At 55.2% G+C, this 19,466-nt stretch overlaps 1 protein-coding gene across 8 annotated transcripts; it reads left to right on the top strand.

Moving 5' to 3' along the window:
- The first annotated feature begins 5,676 nt into the window (after positions 1-5,676).
- On the top strand, positions 5,677-19,381 carry GPAT2 (glycerol-3-phosphate acyltransferase 2, mitochondrial). Of its 8 annotated transcripts, XM_077958789.1 has the most exons (23): positions 5,677-6,481; positions 8,910-9,032; positions 9,183-9,296; positions 9,993-10,066; positions 10,478-10,582; positions 10,792-10,920; positions 13,278-13,377; positions 13,813-13,946; positions 14,258-14,357; positions 14,454-14,666; positions 15,045-15,167; positions 15,338-15,420; positions 15,750-15,868; positions 16,516-16,586; positions 16,666-16,924; positions 17,014-17,162; positions 17,350-17,427; positions 17,907-18,038; positions 18,121-18,241; positions 18,322-18,387; positions 18,626-18,681; positions 18,774-18,838; positions 19,054-19,381. In XM_077958789.1, the coding sequence occupies exons 2-23, from the start codon at positions 8,970-8,972 to the stop codon at positions 19,136-19,138; spliced, it is 2,439 nt and encodes an 812-aa protein (XP_077814915.1). In that variant the 5' UTR covers positions 5,677-6,481; positions 8,910-8,969; the 3' UTR covers positions 19,139-19,381. The 8 variants fall into 8 exon arrangements, with proteins under 8 accessions (XP_077814915.1, XP_077814918.1, XP_077814916.1 ...); XM_077958792.1 differs by lacking the exon at positions 18,774-18,838 and having other exon boundaries at positions 13,891-13,946; XM_077958790.1 differs by lacking the exon at positions 18,774-18,838.
- The last annotated feature ends 85 nt before the right edge of the window (positions 19,382-19,466 follow it).

Genomic DNA, 19,466 nt, shown 5'->3' with positions numbered 1-19,466 from the left:
GCAACCTACAGAATGAGAGAAAAGTTTTGCAATCTACCCATCTGACAAAGGGCTGATATCCAGAATCTACAAAGAACTTATACAAATTTACAAGAAACAAACGACCCCACCAAAAAGTGGGCAAAGAATATGAACAGACACTTCTCAAAAGAAGACATTTATGCAGCCAACAGACACATGAAAAAATGCTCATCATCACTGGCCATCAGAGAAATGCAAATCAAAACCACAATGAGATACCATTTCACGCCAGTTAGAATGGCGATCATTAAAAAGTCAGGAAACAACAGATGCTGGAGAGGATGTGGAGAAATAGGAATGCTTTTACACTGTTGGTGGGAGCGTAAATTAGTTCACCCATTGTGGAAGACAGTGTGGCAATTTCTCAAGGATCTAGAACTAGAAATACCATTTGACACAGCGATCCCATTACTGGGTATATACCCAAAGGATTATAAATCATGCCACTATAAAGACACGTGCACACGTATGTTTATTGTGGCACTGTTCACAATAGCAAAGACTTGGAATCAACCCAAATGTCCATCAGTGATAGACTAGATTAAGAAAGTGTGGCACATATACACCATGGAATACTATGCAGCCATAAAAAGGACGAGTTCATGTCCTTTGCAGGGACATGGATGAAGCTGGAAACCATCATTCTCAGCAAACTATTACAAGGACAGAAAACCAAACACTGCATATTCTCGCTCATGGGTGGGAACTGAACAATGAGAACACATGGACACAGGGCAGGGAACACCACACACCAGGGCCTGTCAGGGGGTGGCGGGTTGGGCAAGGGACAGCAACAGGAGACATACCTAACGTAAATGATGAATTGATGGGTGCAGCAAACCAACATGGCACATGTATACCTATGTAACAAATCTGCACGTTGTGCATATGTACCCTAGAACTTAAAGTATAATGATAAAAAGAGAATCAGTGAATGATTCTTTAATCCAACATCTGAGCATCCACCTTATATGGGATCACATTGTTTTTCTCCATATAGTAAGAAAGAGTTTTTCCAACAAGAACAGCAACTCTTTCCCACTGACTCGTGATGCACCTTTTATCATAGACGAAGCTCTCCTCCAGCCAGGTATCTCCCCTCTCCATGCTGTCAGTGTGTTGTCTATTGGTTCACTGTCATCATACTGCTTAAGACAACAACAGCACCTTTAGAGAGTACCGGAGTATCTGGAAGAGCAAGCTTCCTGCCTACATTCCTTTGGCTTAGGCATCTGTGGACCTTTATCCCTTCTCACATGTTTCAGAGTAAGTTTCTAAAACTGGACTCTTTACTGGACTATAGTGAAGTGATTGATGAATTGAGGGAGAAATGACATCTCCACATATCAGGCCACCCCTCCCAGGAGCAGGGGATGACTTTACTTGGGGAGTGTCTATACCCTCATTCTACTCCCACCCACCAATTAGTCAGCAATGGATGGAGTTGCTCAATCAATGCTAGGGAGGAGATCTCCAGGGAGGAAGACAGAGTGGGCCTGGAATATTCTTCAGCACCACTGCTTCCATTCCCAGCCATGCCTGGCAAGAGGGAGGAAACATCCTGTCACAGAACCTATGTTTTCTGGGTGGATGAAACCCAGGTGTCCTGGAGGAAGCAGGTATGATGGGAAGTTGGGGCAACGGGCAAGGGGACACAGAGCAACAGAACTTCTGGTTTTCCCTAGCGTGGCCCAACCCTCCCAGCCAGCATCATGAGGTGGCACTGGCTGCTTCCCCCTCGTCCCGGGCATTGGGAGGATTGATGTGCTTCATTCAGCCTGTCTGCCTCATGACTTGACTGAGCTACACCTCAACATTGTGAAGTAAGTAGACAGATTATCATCCCCATTCAAGAGAAGAGGAGACGTCATCTCCTGCTAAGGTCCACGGAGAAGGAAGTTCACTCATCACCTGAAAAACATTTATCCAGAGCTCACAGTGCACCAGCTTCTTGGCCCTGGGATGTGGCAGAGACCAGACAAATGGTCAAATGGATCCAGTCAGCATTAGACACCATGGTGGACATGTTGTTCTTGTCAGCCAGCCAGCCAGCACCATTCTCTGAGAGAACCAGCCCCGTGCCCTCCATTCCTCCTAGGTTGGTCAATCGTGGTGCCCCCTCACCAAAGACAGGAAAGGGGGCAATGGTGTGGGTCCAGCCACTATGGCAGGACATGCAACACCCGCTAGCCACAGTGATTGGTCGAGACGGTAGGAGGACAATCCTCGCAGGACCAGTCTTCCCTGGGGTTTCACGTCTATATTGGGGGACAGAAGTTTCTTTCTACTAAGGTTGCTGAGGAGGGCGGATATAAGTCTTGGGCGACTGACAGTCACGTTTTTATAGAAAAGAGGCTTCAGCAAGAACAAAACCAAGCAGAGACGAGCAGTATGGACACATGAGAGAGAACCAGAGGCCTGACAATGTTGCTTTAGCACTTAGGTCCAGCCATGCCTGAAGTTAACACATTCATACTTTCCAGTTATGTGAGCCAAACCATGATCTTTTGGCTTATGCACACTTGAGCTGGAATAAGTGGAAAGAAAGAGTCCCACTGAACAGAGCTCCTACCAGCAAATCCAACTGTCTGCCCCCTCTACTGAACTCTCACCCCTCAGGTTCCACCAGACTCTTTTAAGTTGGGGCTTATTTTGATCATAATTCCCCTTCTTTCAAATTGTCTGAATCTAGATTCTGTCAGGAAATACCCTTCATTCCTCATTGGTTTATGACATCTGCCAGAAGGCCAAGCCTGCCTTCTGTGCCATCCTCCAAGTTGGCGATGAAGATACCAATGTGGAAGAGAGAGCACTGTAGCATGCAGCACCCTCCTCCCTCAGGGATCAGCCCTTGAATGTCTCACACTGTCCCTGGTCTTCGCAGAATCCCAGATCCCCAATATTAGAAAGGACCTCAGGTTCCCCATTCACTCTATCTCAGCCTCTTGGCTCAAGTTTTCAACTATAGAGGGGGTGCCAGCCTTGGCCAGAGGAAAGTGAGTGTCTGTTGGCAGCTTCCCAGCACCAATGTTCCCATTCTCCTGCCACTAGCACCCAAATTCAACTTCTCCATTCTAGGCTTTGGTTTGCTGCAATGCTTAGCAAGATGTTATGGAAGGTTCTGGTATAACAGAAAGGATCCACAACATAGTGCACCACCAGTGGTTACCTCTGGAGGTGGCTGTGCTCACAGCACCTGGGCCTGGGAGGGAAAGGAGTATATCAGAAACAGGCATGTCTCCTCCATTAATCAGGGATCCTCAGACACTGGCATTTGAATTACCAGACTGAGTAAGGAATAATCACCTTCACCCCATGGGGGCAGACACCATCCAATCGGTCAAGGGCCTTCATAGAACAAAAAGCAATGGAAAAGTGCATTTCCTCATAACCCTAACGGAGGAGACACGCCTGCCTCTCATAACCCTAACTGATGGAGGAGACACGCCTGCCTCTGAGACAGCCCTTTCCCTCCCAGGCCCAGGTGTTCTGAGCATAGCCACCTTCAGAGGTAACCACTGGTGGTATCTATGTTGTAGATCCCTTCTATTATTCCAGAATCTTCCATAAAGTCTTGTTCAACGTGGCAGCAAACCACAGCCTAGAATGGAGAAACAGAACCATGAGCATAGTTAGGGGATGGACAGATGATCTTTATTATGGGAATTGGCTCCTGTGATTATGGAAGCTGAAAAGCCCCACCATGTGCCTTCTGCAAGCTACAGAACCAGGGAAGCTGGTGGCGTAACTCAGTCCAAGTTTGAAGGCCTGAGAACCTGGGGCTGGGGGTGCTGCTGGTACAAGTTATATAATCCAACGCCTGGATCTAATGTCCAAGGGTAGGAGAAGATGGGTGTCCCAGCTGCAGGAGGGAGGGATGGAGAGAGGGAGGGAGGGAGAGGGAGGGGGGAGGGGAGGAGAGGGAGGGGGAGGGGGAGAGAGAGAGAGAGAGAGAGAGCACGCGCGAGAGCGAGAGCGCCTGCATGCAAATTCTCTTTTCCTCTGCCTTTTTTCTATCAAGGCCCTCAATCAACTGAAAGGTGTCTGCCCCCACTGGGTGAAGGTGAATATTCCTTACTCAGTCCAGTGATTCAAATGGCAATCTCTTCCAGAAACACCCTCACAGATATACCCAGAAATAATGCCTTACCGGCTCTCTGGGCATCTGGTATCCCAGCCAAGCTGACACCTAGAATTAAACATCACGTCTCCTCTTCCCAGCCCTCTGGTGTTCCACGGACAGATGGGCGGAGCCCCCCTGCTCATTCTAATGCCAGCCCAAGTCCTTTTCTCCAGGGGATGTACAGGAGAAAGGCCTGTCAGTGCCTTCAGGGAACACGTGTCCCCAGCCATAGGGAGGGCCTTTGTCCCTCTGGGCGCAGGCAGTCAGTTACATGTCTGGACCTTCTGGGTAATGTGTTCTGGCATGAGTCCAGGATGGGGCTTACCAAGTCCAGTCCAGGTTGGGCAGGGCTCAGCTCAAATCAGTTTCTGTTTCTCTCAGGGTGGGGTCAGTCACAATCAGTGTGTATGGCAGCTGGCCTACAGGTCTTGCTGCATTGCAGCTCTGCCTCTCCTGCAAACCACTTGAAGGAGAAAGAGCACACTGAGTCCTTGGTGGCCCAATCCGGGTCTGAGAGGGATGCTTCTTTTCAAATGTCCAAATTGCAGCAAACCACCACCACCACCACAACAAAATACATTTCTTCCAAAGAAGCAGCACGTCTGAGAGCTGAACTCTGAGATGCCGGGCGGGCCTCATCTCTACGGTCAATCCATGCAAACTTCTAGTCTAAAGTCTCTGCCTTGGGGGTACTTCTCAGCATAAGAACTCCTTAAGAGGTGGGGACATGTCCATAACGGCAAAACTCAGCGGCCTGTACAGATGGTGTTCCCAGAACTAAGGGGCGTCAGCCCTCGGTAAATTCAAGTCTGCACTCTTAGGACGCAACTTACAACTTCGAAATGAAGGTCTATAGTTTTCGTTTTTCAGCTTCAGTCTCAGGATCTCGATGTGCACAGGGCACTGTGATACAAAAGAAAGGTAAGACAGGGTACAAAATGGATTCTGCAGGTACCGGGAGGATGTTGCAAATCCCAGTGGAGGTGAGTGGATGCACACACAGCCTGGACAGACACGAAATGGCACAAAGGGAGAGATAAGGCTACATCCTGGAGGGGCAGGCTGTGGGAGTCACATCAGGGCTGGTGAGTCAGAGAGGAAGGAGGGATGTGAACACGTTCTGTGCTCTCTTAGGCCCCTCCAGGCTCATGTGTGGCTTCTCTCGGGCACATGTGTGTCACATGCCCTGGAACTGCGGAATCCTCTGGCATGGCAGGTGGACTCATTCCACGGGGGCAGGAAAAGAGAGCACAGTCGTTTCCACATTCATCTGTTCTATACTGCTTGCCTCCCACTGGCTGGTCTCCTGCTGGGTGCTGGGAACACAGTTACAACACGAATGAACCCAGAAGGTCTTTGTTCACGCGGAGCTTAGGGCCGAGACAGGAGTCGGGTCTTAATCAAATAACCACACGAACGAACGCACTAGCCACAGGCCCAGCTGAAACCTCGGCACCTCGCGGCTGCGGGAGGTTCCCGACTGGTCTAGGCTTCCCATTAACAAACGAAATGACCCTGGGGAGGCCGGACTTGTTTTTCATGACTGCAGCTGTCTCCTGACGACGTTCTCTCCTTTCTAATCGTCCTCAACTCGGAATTTTGCTAGAGCCTGAACCCCAGTTTGGGGTGACTGAGCCCTAGGATAACCTGTTTAATCAGAATCTGGCCTGAGTCCCTGCTTGAAGCTCGGGCACCCAGGGCCTCGCGGCCGCCTGCAGCAATCCCCTCACACCGCGGGCCAGGGCCGGCTGGAGAAGCGAGCAGGCCGCCCACCGAGCACGGAGACCGGGAAGTGAGCAGGCCACCCACCGAGCACAGAGACCGGAGAACCGAGCAGGCCACCCACCAAGCAGAGACTGAGAAGCGAGCAGGCCACCCACCGAGCACAGAGACCTGAAGCGAGCAGGCCGCTCACCGAGCACAGAGACCTGAAGCGAGCAGGCCGCCCACCGAGCACAGAGACCGGGGAAGCCAGCAGGCCGCCCACCCAGCACAGAGACCGAGAAGCGAGCAGGCCGCCCACCGAGCACAGAGACCGGAAAAGCGAGCAGGCCACCCACCGAGCACAGAGACCTGAAGCGAGCAGGCCGCCCACCGAGCAGAGACCTGAAGCGAGCAGGCCGCCCACCGAGCACAGGTCACGTGTCCACGTCGAGCGCGGCGGAGCACGGGGCGCAGGGCGGGGCTTCTGGACCAGCGCGCATTCCAATTGGTTCTCGGGGCTGCCTTTTAGCCGGACGCGCCGAGGCGGGCGGTGCGCCCTTCCCCTGGGCAGTCCACGCCTTCCGGCCGCCTAGTGGAGCTGCTGCTTTGGCGGGAGTTGGCGGCTGGTGTGAGGTGAGAGGCGCGGGGGCCGCTCCCTGGCGAGGCCAGGTCAGACGCGGACCGGGATCATCCAGGGGCCTTCCTACTTCAAGAGCCTGGTCTGAGCGGCCTGTTGGGGACTGGGCAGAAGTTGAAGGGGAGGGAGCGCCGGCCATGCGGGGCCTGTGGCGGGAATGCGGGGCCTGTGGCGGGAATGCGGGGCCTGTGGCGGGAAAGGGGCCTGTGGCGGGAATGCGGGGCCTGTGGCGGGAAAGGGGCCTGTGGCGGGAATGCGGGGCCTGTGGCGGGAATGAGCCCCTGCGGGGCCTGTGGCAGGAAAGGGGCCTGTGGCGGGAAAGAGGCCTGTGGCGGATCTGGGGGTAGCTCAGGGAGCGCCCGCCGCGGTCTGGCGAGGGAGCCGAGGCCTGAGGGGCCCTGGGCGGGGCTGTGGGGCGCCGCGGCCGTGTTGGAGCAGAGCCAGGAAGGTGAGGTTCTCTCGCGGCTCTCTGTAGGGCGCGAACATTCCCAAAAGGGGCAGGTTTAGAGTCTGACCCTTGATCAAGGGCTGAACGCGCAGATGTGCGCGGGCTCAGGCGTCGATGATCATCAAGGTGGAGGCAGACGGGAGGGCTCCTGCGGTCGGGCTACGGGGACAGCGGCGGCCAGCTGGGCCCTGTGGGGTGTGTGCTCAGATGCCAGAGCTCAGCTTTTTCCATTACAACCGCGACTGGAAACCTTGATTTAAAAAAAATGTGTATATAACAAGCCTTCTGCTGTTAAACGTTGGTTTTACTTCATAAGGTCTCAGCACGTTGTATAGTCAAAGAAATGTGTGTGTGTGTGCGTGTGTGTATGTGTGTGTGTGTGTGTGTATATGTATATATATGAGTATATATATGAGTTGAATTTACTCTCGAGGTGCCAGTTTACATCCTCTGCTGTAGGAGTCCTGAGCTGTGTCGTTGAGGTAATTGGCAGATGGGGGTAACCTCTTGCCCTAGCTTTGACTCTGCTTCGGTAGAGTTAGCACAGAACTAATGGGGTTGGATTTGGGGATTGGGGGTGGTCTTCGGCTAAGGGACAGATATCCGCCTTGCAGAGCAGGCAGGACTCACCACAGGCCTCAGCTTGTAGCCTTGCTGTAGCATGTGTCTGTGAACAGAGCTATGCAAACATTGTCAAGATACGGAGTGCCTTTGGGATGAGCCTCCTGTGGCCCCCCAGACCCCAGGCACTGCAGGATCCTGATCCCATTATTGATTGGCTTCATGTCGGGAAACTGAGCTGACTGGGGAAAGGAGGAACGTGCCTGGAGAATTTTTGGGAGGACGTTACTGTGGGTCAGCTGGCTCTGCCTGGTTCTCTCTTGCACGCAGGGCGGACTGCTGGACATACAGAGATGAGCCCCCTGCCCTCAGGACACTCCAACCACGTAGGGAGATGAAACCATGGTCCTGGAGGAGGGCTTCGAATGGCTCTTTGTCCGGCAGGCTTGGGCTGGGGAACCCAAGGAGGAGAGGGAGGACTTAGAGGGTCTTCCAGAAGCATCGTGGACTTAGAACCCTGGGCAGAATTGGGTGGGTGGCTGGGAAAGGAGAGGGTCCCAGATGGGCCTGATTACAGTGTGGTGGGGATGGGGAAACATGATTAGAGCAGCCTATTCATCAGGGTCATGCTGGGAAATAGGGAAGAGGGGCTTCTAGGCCCCAATTTTTGAGCCAGGAGGCGTTCAGTGCTGTTTGAAGGAACATATTTATTAGTTGAGGGAAATATGGTGGTGGGATGGAGGGGCTGAGGAGCTACAAGTGGCGTCTTCTGTGGAGAATGTTAATGTGAGAGGGGAGTGATTGTGGAAAAGTCTGTCTTGTCCTTAACTAGGTGCTCATTCTTGCGAGTAGGCCTCTGTGTTCTGACCCCCAGTTGTCCCTCTTCTATTAGCCAGCCCACATTCCCATATGTTTGGGTGGTTACAGGGCTGTCTCCTGGTGGGGAGGGGAAGGGCAGCTGGGAAGGGCAGCTGAGAAGGACCTGGTAGCCTCATGGCGATAGTCTTCTTCCTCTTTGGCAGTCTCATGCCTCCGTCTTTTCAGTCCAGCCCTTATTCTTTCCCTCTGCACAGAAAAGATCAGCATCTCCGGTACAGCCCTCATCTGTGCTAGGAGATGGCAGGGTGGGTGTGCATGGTAAGACAACCCATCCCCCTCATATTGGCCTGAGGAGGGCCCTGACCTGGCTACTGTGAGACTTTTTGAGAAGAGCTGGCTCCTTTGTGGGACCAGTGGGTGTGGGGCAGGGCCTTGATCTGAGCCAGCCCCTAGTATCCAGCCTAGGTTCTCCTTACCGCTGATGGCCTAAGTGATGTCTGTCTGTCCTGTGATGGGGGGGTTGAAGTTACTTCAGGAGTCCCTGGATTATAGCTCAGATTCTTATGGCTCCATCCCTCTACCTTTCCCTGGCTCAGGTTTCTGTGGGGACAAGGAGCGTGGCAGAGATGACTGGTTCGTGGTTCTTCTAGGCTCTCATGGCCACCATGTTGGAAGGCAGACGCCAGACTCAGCCAAGGAGTAGCCCCAGTGGCCGAGAGGTAGTGTGGCTTGTCCCATTCCTCAAATCCCCTCTGCTCTGCCACCCCTTCTGCTGTGCCCCTTACTTCTAGAGCCTCTGTCGCTCCATCTTTCCCTCTCTCCTGCCAAGGACTTTGAGTCCTCTCATCTCTCCTCATTGCCCTTTCCAGACTAGCCTGTGGTCCTCAGGCTTTGGGATGAAGCTGGAGGCTATCACCCCATTCCTGGGGAAGTATCGCCCCTTTGTGGGTCGCTGTTGCCAGACCTGCACCCCCAAGAGCTGGGTGAGTGATGGTAGGGCCAGGCCGCGACCAGGAAGCTTGGTTCTGGGAGCTGAAGCTCGGGGAAGCTGCTTCCTTTATGCCCTTCCAGGCTTGGCTCTTCCCTGCCCCATGCCTCTGCCTCTGTCTTGCAGGGGAAGGGGTGCAATGGGATTGGTTGTGTGGTTGGGCTGTGGCTTGTTCCCAGGCCTGGGAGAGTTGGGTGGGAGAAGTGCAGAGGGGCCTAAGTGTGGTAGGGTGTGCCCAGGGGGCTGGGGTCTCATCATGCCCGTGTGAGTTTTCTTGTTCAGTTTTGGGGACACCACCCTCTCAGACTTCCCCAGCACTCAGCTCATGCTTGAAGACCTCTTTTTCGGTTCGTGCCACGTGATGGTGGTGAGGGGGCCCAGATTTCTCGTGGAGACCCAGGTTGCCTGTTCTCTGCTGTTGAGAAGATAACTTCCTGGAGACTTTCATATGCCACCTGAAAAAGGGTGATTCTGTACAGGATACAGCACTTTAGTTTTGAGCATGGGCCCCTTTTTCCTGAGCCAGCCTAGGATCTGGGGTCAAACGCCTTTGGGAAATACAGTGCTGTAATGTTTTCTCCTGGAAGACTTGGCAGGCTGCCAGGCAGAGACCAGAGGGCAGCACAGGGGCTTTTCTTTGCCAGTTTGCAAAGGTCCCCCAAGACATGCTGTCTCTCCCCCTCTGTGGCAGGAGTCCCTCTTCCACAGAAGCATAACGGACCTAGGCTTCTGCAGTGTGATCCTGGTGAAGGAGGAGAACACCAGGTAGTCAGAGCTACAGACTGGAGCAGGGTTGGGGACAGGGCCCCTTGGGTGCAGGGCTGCTGGGGCCCTGCTTTTTGGTGCCATTTTCTTGCTCTGATAGAAAAAGAAGGGCCCCGTCCTCTGTTCCACAAGCCTGCAGGGAGGGGCAGACGTGGAGCTCTCCTGCAGTTCCTTCTGTGAGCATGTATGGATTGCCCACTGTGTTTCAGGCTGTGAACCTGTCCCCGACTCAGCAGGGTGAGGGGTGGGAATGGGGCACAGATGGACAGGCAGTTCTTCTTCCTGCTAATGTGTTCCTGGGACATGGGACTGGGGTGTGGTCCCTTTCTGATTGAATAGCCCTCTGTGAGCCCTGGTGGAGGTGGGCCCTCTCTGAACGATCTTCCCTCCTGCTCTGGGAGCTGTGCCCAGGTTTCGGGGCTGGCTGGTTCGGAGGCTCTGCTATTTCCTGTGGTCCCTGGAGCAGCACATCCCCCCCTGCCAGGATGCCCCACAGAAGATCGAGGAAAGCACCGGGTGAGGAGGCAGGGAGTGAGGTCTGGCTGGTATTTCTGGGATCCTGAATGGGATGACAATGACAGTAGGTAGGGGTGGTTCAGAGGGCTGGCTGGGGCAAGGCTTCTAGAGCGTGAGCTTTGCCTGGGACCCTTCCTTAAGGAGAAGGGTGAAGATTGGAGGCCGTTCCCTGCTGCAGCCTCATATCACTCCTCCCAACCCCCCCACAGGGTGCAGAACCTCCTCTCAGGAAGGGTCCCAGGAGGCGCTGGCGAAGGCCAGGCTCCTGACCTTGTGAAGAAAGAGGTACAGCGCATCCTGGGTCACATCCAGGCCTCACCCCGTCCCTTCCTGGTCAGGTAACTGTGCTGAGGGGCACTCATCCTTGGGCTGGGGACTGTCCTTCTGGAGAGTGGGTGTTGGCTGGGCGTGGGGAAGTGCTGAACTCTCCTCCTAGGGAGCTGGGTAGTGTTTACCAGAGTGGGCTGCAGCCTGCCTTCACCACCGCCTCCCATCCCCACATTCCCCAGCACAGGTCTGAGCTTCTGTTACATGCAGTGCACTGTTCCAGGGAAATGGAGGGGCAAACAGAGATATGCGTGGCTGCAAGAAGGAGGGAACAGGGCTGAGACAGAATACCAGTAAGGGGACAAAGAGACTGTTTAAGCCAGAGCCAAGAGGAGGAAAAGGAGCCAGCCTTGGGGGTACAAGAATGAGGGGAACAGTCTTGCTAGAGGGAATAGCCTGAGTTTTGATCTTGGGCAGGAGAGGGACTAGGTTTGCTCAAGAAGCTGACGTGGTTGGAAGCCAGCAAGTGAGGGTTCGAGAGCTGTGGGAGGTGAAATCGAGAGGCAGAAGGAAGGGATCAAATCATGTAAAGCTGTGCAAGTTTGGACCGGATCTCTAAGTGCAGTGAAAAGCAGCTGCAAGGTTTTAAGTGGGAAGTGACGACATCGTGGATTAGGGTCAAGAGTGGAGACTAGAAGGGCATCTGGAAGGCTGTTTTGTTAGTCCAGGTGCGGGATGATGGTGGACAGTAGAGGTTGAAAAGTGGATTGAGAGATCGAGGTGACATTAACAGGACTCAGTGATGGACTGGACGGTGGGAGCAAGGGTAGTGAGGGAAATTGGAGAAGTTACAGGACAGCCCCATTTCTAGCCTACTTTCTGGTGGTATGTACAGAGAACAGGCTATGGGAGAAGTGAGTTGGCCCAGAAAGCTAATCTGGACAGAGAGTTTTGGTATTTGACATGCTTGTGGAGACACTGAGGAGGCAGTTGCATGTAGGAGCTTGGAGCTCAGAAGAGAGGTTGGGGCCAGAGACACTGTGAAGCTTTAGCATACAGATGGTGTTTAAAGCCAAGGAAATGAATGAGTCCCTGAGTGCAGGAGGGCTTGGGGCAGCATGTATCAAGCTCAGCTGTCTTGAATATGCTGAGTGGCCAACTGAGCAAGGACAGAAAGTAGAGGTTGTTGGTGACCTTGGCCAGCCCTCCACTGTGACAATTCCTTGACTTTGTTAAGATTTCTAGTGCCTTGATGTCCCTTGACATCAGCCATCAGCCTCCCTGTCTGTGTTGTCTTCCCTCTGAGACTAGCTGAGATTGCAGGCTCAGGGTGCGAGTAATGCTCTTGGGAGGGAATCATAGGCATGACCCCCGACTGTCTGCCTTCTCTTTGCACCTCAGCAGCCCAGCATTGCTAGAGAAATACACACCAGTGGACTGGTTTCCTTGCTAAGTGCAAATGTCACAGGGACACATGGCACCCTCCAGAGCTCCCATCTAGCCTGCTCCTTCTTAGACTTATCCAGTGTCAACTGATGCCGCATCTCATGCTTCACAGAAAGATAAAAACCATCACATGGGGACTTGCTGCTTATCTGCCACATTTCCCTGCTACTGCAGCTATGTATCTGTCCTAAATTAAAGCTGGTCCTACACCGGTGCAGTGGCTCATGCCTGTAATCCCAGCACTTTGGGAGGCCAAGCAGGGTAGATCATCCAAGAGCTCAAGACCAGCCTGGGCAACATAGACAAGCCTGGGCAAACTTGTCTCTCCAAAAAATTAGTTGGGTACAGTGGTGCGTGCCTATGGTCCCATCTACTTGAGAGGCTGAGGTGGGAGGATTGCTTGAGCCCAGGAGGCAGAGGTTATAGTGAGCCAAGTTCGTGCTATTGCACTCCAGCCTGAGCAACAGAGCAAGACCCTGTCTTAAAAAATAAATAGAGCCGGTCTTCCTGTTGGGCTGGATGGACAACCCCACCTGCCTGCCCACCAGGGATTTTGCCCCTGCAGTTGTCCCCTTTCCTTCTTCTATCACTAATCTTTCGTTTTTATTTGACCTTTCCTGGTAGTTTGCGAAGAACAGGCTGGGTTCTGCCTGGAGAGAGGCTTGGTTCTCTAGTCTCCTTTAGGGTAAATGGAGGCAGATGCTCTGATTCTGATGTGAGGCAGCTACACCATGAGGTTGTGGGAGAGTAGCAGCGTCTGGTGGGCATGAACTGTGGTGTCAGAACTTCCAGTCCCAGCACCACTACTTCTTAGTGTTCGCTACCATGAAGCAGTTCTGTAGCTTCCCTGAGTCTCACTTTCCTCTTCTGTAAAATGAGGACAGTGGTGGGGCCTGCCTTAGAGGAGCACTGGGCGGCCCTCCAAGTGCCCCAGGCTGAGCGTCACTCCTTGCTGCACCTCATGCCTGGTGTCCCTCCCCAGGCTGTTCAGCTGGGCGCTGCTGCGGTTCCTGAACTGCCTCTTCCTGAATGTGCAGCTCCACAAGGGTCAGATGAAGATGGTCCAGAAGGCCGCCCAGGCAGTAAGGCCGCCCTCCATTGGGATGGGGATGGTGGGAGCAGAAGAGCAGAGGCTGGGCCAAGCCCATAAGTGAGGAGCAGCCCCCATCTGGTCCTGCTTCCTGACCTCTCTGCTCCCTGCCATACAGCAGTCCAGTCCCCATCAGCTGGTGGGAAAAATCCCCTGCTTTTTGCCGACCTTCCCTTTATGTCTCACGGCCCTGCTCCCACGGGGCTTCCTCTAATGTCTTTCCATCATGGTCTTAACAACCATTACGTCAGTGCATCAGTGCAGTTACCTTAAAAGTTGTCTAAACGCTCCTTTGCCTTTGGGAAATGTGCTCAGAGGAAGAACTCTCAGCTGGACCCTCCCTCCCTCGGGCTGCCCTGGGTCTTTGGCTGCCTGTGTCCTCAGGGTGGGGCAGGTTGGCACTTCCCTCTGGCTCTCCCCGGAGCAGGGCTCGCCACTTGTCCTCCTCTCTACTCACAAAACCCTCCTGGACGGGATCCTGCTACCCTTTATGCTGCTCTCCCAGGGCCTGGGTGTGCTCCGTGTGGCCTGGGACTCCCGCGCCTGCTCCCCTGCCCTCAGGTAAAAAGCTTTTGCCTCTAGACATACGTGGGAGAAGCCGCAGGCTGGGGTGGGGTGTGTATTGGGGTGTGTTGGCAGCAGCTCCCTGCTAAAGCTCTCTTCATGGCCCCTCTCATCCCAACCATACAGCAGTCTGGCCTGTGGGGCTTAGATGGAGGGGTCAGCCACAGGGCCTAGGGCCATGGCTTCACCTCAGGGTATTCAAGTAGGACACAGGCTGGCCGTGGGGGAGCTGAGACTCTCACTAGCCCGTTATTCATTCTCATCTCCAGAGCCCCTTTCCTTATCAAGTTCTGCCCTATGTCCCACAGAGTTCTCCTGAGGAAGCTTGGGGGGCTTTTCCTGCCCCCAGAGGCCAACCTCTCCCTGGACAGCTCTGAGGGGCTCCTTGCAAGGGCTGTGGTCCAGGCGGTGAGTGCCCCCAGTGGTTACATATGGGCCAGGCTAAGAGGACCAGGGGTCTGTTTCTGCTCTGGCCTTAACACCCCCTGTCCCCACTTATTCCAGGTCATAGAGCAGCTGCTGGTTAGTGGACAGCCCCTGCTCATCTTCCTGGAGGAACCTCCTGAGTCCCCGGGGCCACGGCTGTCAGCCCTGGGCCAGGCTTGGCTGGGGTTTGTGGTGCAGGCAGTCCAGGTGGGCATCGTCCCAGATGCTCTGCTGGTACCAGTGGCCGTCACCTATGACCTGGTTCCAGATGCACTGTGTGACATATACCATGTAAGAACGTGAGACCCTCCAGCCCTTGGGCCCCTGGGTGGACACCAGCTCCAGATAGGAGGCAAAATATTGTGTCCTGTGGCTGAGTCCCTCGTAGGGCTGCTGGGGCTACAAAGGAATCATCTGGCAGCACCTGCCAAGGCCATTACCATCATCTCATTTCATCCTCTGAAGACCTTGATAGGGAGGGATTTTTCCTGTGTCATGGATAAGAAAAGAGGAGCTTGGGACAAGGTCATGCACCAGTTTGGGCCTGAGATAAAACTGAGCATGCTGGGACCAGAGTATACCTCTGGAGACCAGGATGGGTGGGCAGCCCTGATGTCTACTCCAGAGCAGTGCCCCTGGCAACTATAGTCATCCTCTCCCTCCTTGCAGGCCTCGGCCCCCCTGGGGCTGTGGACAGGAGCTCTGGCTGTGCTACGTAGCCTGTGGAGCCACTGGGGCTGCAGCCGCCGGATCTGCTCCAGGGTGCACCTAGCTCAGCCCTTCTCCCTGCAGGTATGGAGTCAGCTGGGGAAGGCTGGGAGTACCTAAGGGGTCTGTCCTAGGCATCTTGGCAGTCTGGCCCTCGAAGCCACTGCAGGGATAGCTTTGCCTACTTCCAGTGGGCTGTGTGCAAGTTTCCTGATAGTCCAGCGCAGGCCACCTAAGAACCTTGTCCTGGGCAGGAATACATCGTCAGTGCCAGAAGCTGCTGGGGCGGCCGGCAGACCCTGGAGCAGCTACTGCAGCCCATCGTGCTGGGCCAATGGTAGGGGCATGGGATCGTGCGGTCTCATGGGCAAGGCAGGCAGCCCTTCAGCACCAGCGTCTGTATCCCCCCTAGTATACACACACTAGCAGACCTCTCTCACCACATATTCTGGGGTCATCTTGGATAGTTCCAGTCACTCGCCTTCCCAGCAGTCTGAGTGTGAGAATATGGCACAGAGGCATGGAAGGGACTGGGGTTTATAGAAGCCATCCTCTGTCCTGGGGCTGGGAGGGGGGAACACCCTCACCTTTTAGAAAGCTCTAGGCTTTCCCACAGCTGTTTTTGTGTTTGGTCCCTTCATTCTGTAATCTGTGTCTCTATCTCAGTACTGCCGTCCCAGACACTGAGAAGGAGCAGGAGTGGACTCCCATAACTGGGCCTCTCCTGGCCCTCAAGGAAGAGGACCAGCTCCTGGTCAGGAGACTGAGCTGTCATGTCCTGAGTGGTGAGGGTGAACCAGATCTGGGCCTTTGGGGGTGGGTCCCTGAATCGTCCCCTCTCTGGGTCAGCCAGTCACCAGGGTTCTCCATTCCAAGTGAGTGTCTGCACGTGAGACCCTCTATGGTACCTCGGGGACATGTGAAGAATGGAACCCTCCTCCTACAGGAGGAGCAGGGCAGCCAGGGCTGGCATGAGGGAGCAGCTAAGTGCATGCACAAAGATGGTGGCCTGAGGCCAGGAGGCTGCAGCTGCTTCCCCAAGGCCACACCCAGCCCTGCCTTCTGAGGGGAGTCTCCTTAGCTTGGATGGGGATGGTGTTAACTGAATGGAATGATACGTGTAAGGGCTTAGCAGAGCGCCTGTGCAGAGGGCCCTTATAGAGAGAGCCATCAGTATCGTCTCCAGTGGCCCTCTGTAGTAGAGGCTGTGGGTTGGTGTGTGGGCCCCAGGACGAGATCCAGGGAAAGGCCCCCAGCTCCTGGCCTGGCTGTCAGCCTGTGTGATAAAAGCCACTGCTCCGGGCGTACATTCCTCATCCCTGGGGTGAGCTGGGATGTGTGGCTAGGAAGACTTGCCAGATAATGGAGGGACCAGGCTGCTGGGCCTCAACCCCTGACCAGCATCTCCACCCCCCACCCCGCCCCACTCCAGCCAGTGTGGGGAGTGCTGCGGTGATGAGCACGGCCATCATGGCGACACTGCTGCTCTTCAAGCACCAGAAGGTAGCGGGTGCCATGTGGTGGGGACCTGGGCGGGGGGTGGGGTGTGGCTCTCCTGCTCAGGCCTGCTCTGCCCACCCAGGGCGTGTTCCTGTCACAGCTCCTGGGGGAGTTCTCCTGGCTGACGGAGGAGATACTGTTGCGTGGCTTTGATGTAGGCTTCTCTGGGCAGCTGCGGAGCCTGCTGAAGCACTCTCTGAGCCTGCTGCGGGCGCACGTGGCCCTGCTGCACATCCGCCAGGGCGACTTGCTGGTGGTGCCGCGGCCTGGCCCAGGCCTCACGCAGCTGGCACGGCTGAGTGCTGAGCTGCTGCCCGTCTTCCTGAGCGAGGCTGTGGGCGGTGAGTCTTGAGGTGCACGGTGTAGGTGGGATGTGTGTGCAGTGGTGAAAGGAATAGCTTCATCCTCATAATGGACCCACCTCCCCCAGCCTGTGCAGTACGGGGGCTGCTGGCAGGCAGAGTGCCGCCCCAGGGGCCCTGGGAGCTGCAGGGCATATTACTGCTGAGCCAGAATGAGCTGTACCGCCAGATCCTGCTGCTGATGCACCTGCTGCCGCAAGACCTGCTGCTGCTAAAGGTCAGGCCTCCCCTACGGCCCACTTGCTCCTAGGCCTTCCCCTCTTGGTGGCAGGAATGGCCCAACTGCCCAAGCCCTACCTCTGAAACCTCCTGGGTGGTAGGTCTGGCCTTGCCCGACCTTTGGCTAGGCCCCTGATCATGTGCCTGGCTTGCCTGAGGCCATATGGGTGCCTTTTTCTCCCCAGCCCTGCCAGTCTTCCTACTGCTACTGTCAGGAGGTGCTGGACCGGCTCATCCAGTGCGGGCTCCTGGTCGCTGAGGAGGTAGGCAGGGCAGCTGGAGACAAGACCCTTCCCTTGGGCCTGGCATCCTCCAGCCTCACACCCTGAAGCCAGCTGCCCCAGGCTCCTCCTCTGCCCTGTGTGTGCTGTGGGGGTGGACTGCCCCTGGCCTTGCAGCGGGGAAGCCTAGCTCACACCTCTCCTCTGTGCCTTGGGAAATGGCCACCTATGCCCTGGTTCTGTCACTCTCTCTGGATAGCACTGGACATGTGTGCCTCTGAGGTTCTCTGCACACTTCCTGCTCCCCACATTTCTTGGTGACATGGGCACTGCCCTTGAGGGTGGGAATTCACTTCCTCCCACTCTGCAAGTTGGCCCAGCAGGTGCTGTGGCATGGCTCTGGCCATCCTCTTGGGTCTCTAGGTCTGCTTTTACTGGATTCACCTGCATGTATCTGGTCTGGGGGTACAGGGTTGATCCCTGGCCAGATTGTCAGAGAACTATGGCTCCATGGCCCCTAGACCCCAGGCTCCCGGTCAGCTTGTGACACAGGGCGACAGCGACTGAGCAGGAAGCTGCTGTGGAAACCAAGTGGGGACTTTACTGATAGTGACAGTGATGATTTTGAAGAGGCTGAGGGCCGGTACTTCAGGGTGTGTTTCAAGAAGCTGCCCCTGGAGGGAGGTGGTAGGGAGGTGGTGGGGAGCTGCGCTCACCCCGGCCTGTCCCCCCCAGCTCAGCCAGCAGTCACACTGCCCAGACTTCTTTCTCTTCCTCTGCCGCCTGCTCAGCCCACTGCTCAAGGCCTTTGCACAGGCTGCCGCCTTCCTCCACCAGGGCCAGCTGCCCGATACTGGTGAGGCCCTTGTTCCCTTGCAGTCCTCAAGGCAGGCTGTCTGCGTAGGGCACCAGGTCTAGGTCTTCTCTTTTCCGCAGAGTCGGGCTACACAGAACAGCTGTTCCAGTTCCTCCAGGCCACCGCCCAGGAAGAAGGGATCTTTGGTGAGTCCCAGCCAGTCAGCCCAGGCTCCTGGAGGCAGGGGTGTTTGCTGGTGGTTGCTGCCCCCTGCCGGACAGTGAACCCAACTCTAGGAAGGCGGCTGCAGAGTTCAGAGGGTCTTCTGTCCGGTCTGAGCTCTAGCCCTCCCTGGGCTGCTGCTTTACACAAGAGGAGAGAACCCTGTGCCCAGTGGCTCCCTGTCCTCCCTACCTAGAGCCTTCACCTCTCTCTCCTCTCCAGAGTGTGCGGACCCAAAGCTCGCCATCAGTGCTATCTGGACCTTCAGAGACCTAGGGGTGAGAGGAGCCACTGTCACCATCTTCTGTCCCCGTTCCCACCCCGATAGAGTGGCTCAGGGACACCCAGCTACGTCCCCATCACCCCACAGGGCTGGCGTGATGGTGTCTCATTAAGACCCTGGGATTTACTTGGTGTCTTCCAGCAACATACGTGGTAATGGGTTGGAGAAGATGGGATGGTCTCCAGCCTCTTGGTCTCCCAAATCACTGGCTCATCCTTCTAGGTGGGGTATTAGGGCTGCTTTGAGGCAGCTTTGCACAAAACACTGAGGTCTCACGGCAGGTTTCTGGGGGACAGGCTTGGCCCCTGGGCCCGGTGGACACAGTCTCTGTGTTGAGGGTACTCATGGCCCATCTTCCATGGCCCAGGTTCTGCAGCAGATGCCGAGCCCTGCAGGCCCCAGGCTCCACCTGTCCCCTACTTTTGCCAGCCGGGAGAATCAGCAAAGACTAGAACAGTTTATCCGGCAGTTCATTTGTAGCTAGAACTGTGAGAAGGAGCCTGTGCCGAGACTTCTCAGCCCCACAACACAGCCGTGTCCTAGAGCCAGAAGACGGAGAGGAGGCTGCAAACCCTTAGCTGGTCTATAAATATAATCATTGAGGCTTGATTGTCCCTTGCCATCTCTTGCTTTCTCCCTCCTTTGATGTGATAAACAAGGGGACCAGACAGGTTGTCTTTTCCCAAGCCCAGGAGTATCTTTGTGGCGTATGCGTGTGTATTTGCTCTCTTCTTCCCCAGTCCCACAAAATGCCCCGACTTGTCCCATGAAACAAAGCCC

The sequence above is a fragment of the Macaca mulatta genome, chromosome 13 (genome assembly GCF_049350105.2).
Source record: "Macaca mulatta isolate MMU2019108-1 chromosome 13, T2T-MMU8v2.0, whole genome shotgun sequence".
NCBI lineage: Eukaryota > Metazoa > Chordata > Mammalia > Primates > Cercopithecidae > Macaca > Macaca mulatta.
The sequence above is the reverse complement of the archived record's forward strand: the minus strand, read 5'-3'. Positions and strand labels throughout refer to the sequence as shown.